Source organism: Glycine soja, chromosome 4 (assembly GCF_004193775.1).
Source record: "Glycine soja cultivar W05 chromosome 4, ASM419377v2, whole genome shotgun sequence".
In the NCBI taxonomy this organism is placed as follows: domain Eukaryota; kingdom Viridiplantae; phylum Streptophyta; class Magnoliopsida; order Fabales; family Fabaceae; genus Glycine; species Glycine soja.
This window is the reverse complement of record NC_041005.1, coordinates 45,764,657-45,768,488: the sequence shown is the minus strand read 5'-3', so window position 1 is coordinate 45,768,488 and position 3,832 is coordinate 45,764,657. Positions and strand designations below refer to the sequence as shown.

At 37.7% G+C, this 3,832-nt stretch overlaps 1 protein-coding gene across 1 annotated transcript; it reads left to right on the top strand.

Annotated features, from left to right (window-relative positions):
* Positions 1 to 365: 365 nt before the first annotated feature.
* Positions 366 to 2,842, top strand: LOC114409901 (probable pectate lyase 5). Its single transcript, XM_028373559.1, has 4 exons — positions 366 to 525; positions 886 to 1,638; positions 1,974 to 2,112; positions 2,236 to 2,842. Exons 1-4 carry the CDS (start codon positions 413 to 415, stop codon positions 2,455 to 2,457), a joined length of 1,227 nt encoding a protein of 408 aa, XP_028229360.1. The 5' UTR covers positions 366 to 412; the 3' UTR covers positions 2,458 to 2,842.
* Positions 2,843 to 3,832: the final 990 nt, after the last annotated feature.

The window sequence follows — 3,832 nt, the reverse complement described above, 5'->3', positions numbered from 1 at the left end:
ATATGCGTCTGTGTCCGTGTCTAACATCGACACAACACCCATATTATATTTTATATTTTGAATATTATAGATGTTTACGTGTCCCTATCATATTTGATGATATTTGATGTTCTTGTCGATGTTGGTGCTTCATATTTAATGAGTTAATATCCTGTATATGTCCTTTTTTTTTTACTTCATTCTATTAAGTTTTTTTTTTTTCTTTCTTTCTTTTGACTGTTTTGAAGTTTTGATCTTCTACCATCATTTAGGCCTCGCTTAACGGCCGAAATCAGGAAGCAAGTGGGTCCCATGTGTTTAGTTTAATCACACCATGTATCCTTGCATTTTTCTCTCTTTATATACAGTTCCTCCTACGTACATCACTCCTCACCTCCCTCCTTTCTCTCACACTTGACAAAGAGGAGGCACCATGACAAGCACTCTTCTGTCTTTGCTCTTCTTGCTCTTCTCTCTTCTCACTCCAACTCTAATTTCCTCTTCACCAGTTCTAAACCCTCAAGAGGTCGTACAAGAGGTCAACAGGTAAAGTTACCCACTTACATTTACATGTGCAATTGTGCATTACTCTGTATTTTTTGTCATAGTAATTAATAGGAATGTGATCACTTTTGTTACTTTGATCAAGTTATATGAGTAGAAATAACGAGCCTATTTTCAAAATTAATTGAATAAAAGACATTTTTTAGTGGGTTCTCTTTTTTCAAAAAGTTATTTATTGTAATTATATGATTGATGGATAACCTCATCTACTTCTGAGTTCGATTTCTAACCAATGAGTTTGAAAAAATATATTAACTAGATGTTATAATTTCTTAAATGAATGTGAGAGACTCCATCTTAATACCACTAAGACTAACAACTTTATAATTTGTGGGTGCATAGGAAAATCAATGGCTCTATAGCAAGACCCAGAAGGAACTTGGGCTACCTCTCATGTGGTAGTGGCAACCCCATCGATGATTGTTGGAGGTGTGACCCCAACTGGGAGCAGAACAGGCAGAGGCTAGCAGACTGCGCAATCGGGTTCGGCAAGAACGCCATTGGCGGCAGAGACGGCAAGATCTATGTGGTGGACGACGACGGCGACGACGACGCGGTGAACCCGAAGCCGGGAACCCTCCGGCACGCCGTGATCCAAGACGAGCCCTTATGGATAATCTTCGCCAGAGACATGGTGATCCAACTTAAAGAAGAGCTTCTCATGAACTCCTTCAAGACCATCGACGGAAGAGGTGCCAGCGTGCACGTTGCTGGGGGTCCATGCATAACGATACAGTACGTGACCAACGTCATCATCCATGGGATTCACATACACGATTGCAAGCAGGGAGGGAACGCTATGGTGCGGGACTCCCCACGGCACTACGGCTGGAGAACCGTATCGGACGGTGACGGCGTGTCCATCTTCGGAGGGAGCCACGTGTGGGTTGACCATTGCTCGCTGTCTAACTGCAACGACGGGTTGATCGACGCCATCCATGGCTCCACCGCTATTACCATTTCTAATAACTACATGACCCATCATGATAAGGTCATGTTGTTGGGTCACAGCGATTCTTACACCCAGGACAAGGACATGCAAGTCACTATTGCTTTCAACCACTTTGGTGAAGGCCTTGTTCAAAGGATGCCAAGGTAAATCATCATTTTTGTTTTCGATCTTAACTCATATTTTATAAGTTAAATTAATTAGTAAGTTTCAAATCGTTGGTTCAAATGATATCGGTTATTGGATTTGATTTTGTTATACAAAATTTCATATTTAAGTCTTAGTAAATAAAAATATGTGGTTGGAAAGAAACATCCATTTAAAAGTGATGAGTCATATTTTTCCTCAAATATTAGTAATCAACCATAATAATGAATAATTCACACCAAGTCTTTAATGATACTCTTAGTTACTTGTTACTTTGTGGGGCCAGTAACATTGGTTAAGTTTGAGAAAGAAAAAAATTGTGCCATTTTTGCAGGTGTAGGCTTGGGTATTTCCATGTGGTGAACAATGATTATACTCACTGGGAAATGTATGCCATTGGTGGAAGTGCCAATCCAACCATCAACTGCCAAGGCAACAGATTTGTTGCACCCGATGACAGATTCAGCAAAGAGGTGAGATTATTCATAAAAAAAAAAATTAATTTTGAAAATATCACAAGTCATGCTATGAGATTAAGTGTAATCTTACTAAGGTATGCAATTAATCATCAAAATTGGTGAACAAATAATGTTTAGGTGACAAAACGTGAAGATACCCCAGAGAGTGAGTGGCAGGATTGGAATTGGAGGTCAGAAGGGGACTTGTTAGTAAACGGTGCCTTTTTCACAGCATCGGGTGCTGGAGCCTCCTCTAGCTATGCAAGGGCTTCTAGCTTAAGTGCAAGACCATCTTCCCTTGTTGGTTCCATAACAACAGGTGCTGGTGCACTCAGTTGTAAGAAAGGTTCTCCTTGCTGAAAAACAATGACTTCTCTTCTGGCTGATTCATTCTTTCCAAAAAGGAAACCAAAATATATACATATATGTTCCAAAAGAAAAGGGAGGGAAATTGAAAAACAAAAGGAATATATATATATAGTGGATCTTTAGCTTTGTATTTACTTTTCCTTGCATTTCCATATATCTCCACTCTTTTTCCCTTTTTTGGGGTTTCTTAGATTGTTTTCTGCTGTTTGTCTTTTCTTTTGTCAATTTTGAGTTGCTCATGATTACAACCTCCACCTGTTACTCTTGGAACCTAGTCAGTTGAAGAATCTCGACTTCTAAGAGAAAAAAACAAGTGCAGAAGAGTTGATATTATTACTATATCATAATACAATGTTAGTAGTTTCTATAGCTTCTATACTATATTAGCATATGTTAAACTCCCCTCTCTCTCTCTCTAGCTCGTTCCATGTGACCGACACATGCGCAGCCACACAAATGCATAGTGTGTTGACTAAGACCATGAATAAAGCGAAGGCACGTACACCATATTAGAAAATCTAATCCAATCCAAAACAAAAGAAAATCATCAAATATTCAAATCCCATCAATCGTGCTCATTTAAATGTATTGAAGCATTCTAAAAAGCTCAACTACCCAAATAGCTGTTAACAATCGGACAAAATAAGGTACTACAATCTGATTAGAGGTCCATTTAATATGCTAGTATATTTATGATACCTCCCTTGTTACTACTTTATTAATTATAAGCGGAAGATTACCCAATAATAATGTTTTTGAACGTTGCTATATAAATTTCCCGTCAGAAAAGCCAAATTAGTTATAGGACGGATTCCAACATGAAAATGCTTTTTATGCATTAAAATTAAGATTACTTTTGTTGTCCCTTTTAATTTAGAAAAACATTTTGCGAATGTGTTACATAGTTTTAGTTATTTGATGTTTAGATAATAAATACAACTGATTCCAATATGAACACAATGGTTGATTTATGACTTATACGGGACTCTATTTTTAACACATTTGACTGAGATAAATACTGATCTTTCAACTAAGTAAAGCTAATTAAGGAGACACTAAAGTAATAGTACTACATTGGGCCAAAAAGAAAGAAAAAGAAAACGGTGGAAGAATGTTTGATTGTAAACCCTTAACACTATCTTGTCTTCAATTTCTACAGGAAAAAAAAAATACTTGATTGTAACAACACAGTATCCTTTCCCCGCTAGATCGTAACAACACACACTATCTTTCCATGAGTTTAATTGAATGGGGGAGGCGAAGATAGGTGACAACGCCACCAAGGATTAGCTAGGACAAAATTAGGCGTAAGGATGGAAAAAGATGAAAAAAAAATGCACATGGGTGCGCCTCTTAAGTGGATCTT

What these genes read in the sequence shown, in the direction of transcription:
- LOC114409901 (XM_028373559.1), top strand. Translation starts at nt 413, where the DNA reads ATGACAAGCACTCTTCTGTCTTTGCTCTTCTTGCTCTTCTCTCTTCTC. An exon ending in CTTGTTCAAAGGATGCCAAG is followed by an intron (nt 1,639 to 1,973) that starts GTAAATCATCAT and finishes CCATTTTTGCAG; the next exon opens with GTGTAGGCTTGGGTATTTCC. An exon ending in ATGACAGATTCAGCAAAGAG is followed by an intron (nt 2,113 to 2,235) that starts GTGAGATTATTC and finishes AATAATGTTTAG; the next exon opens with GTGACAAAACGTGAAGATAC.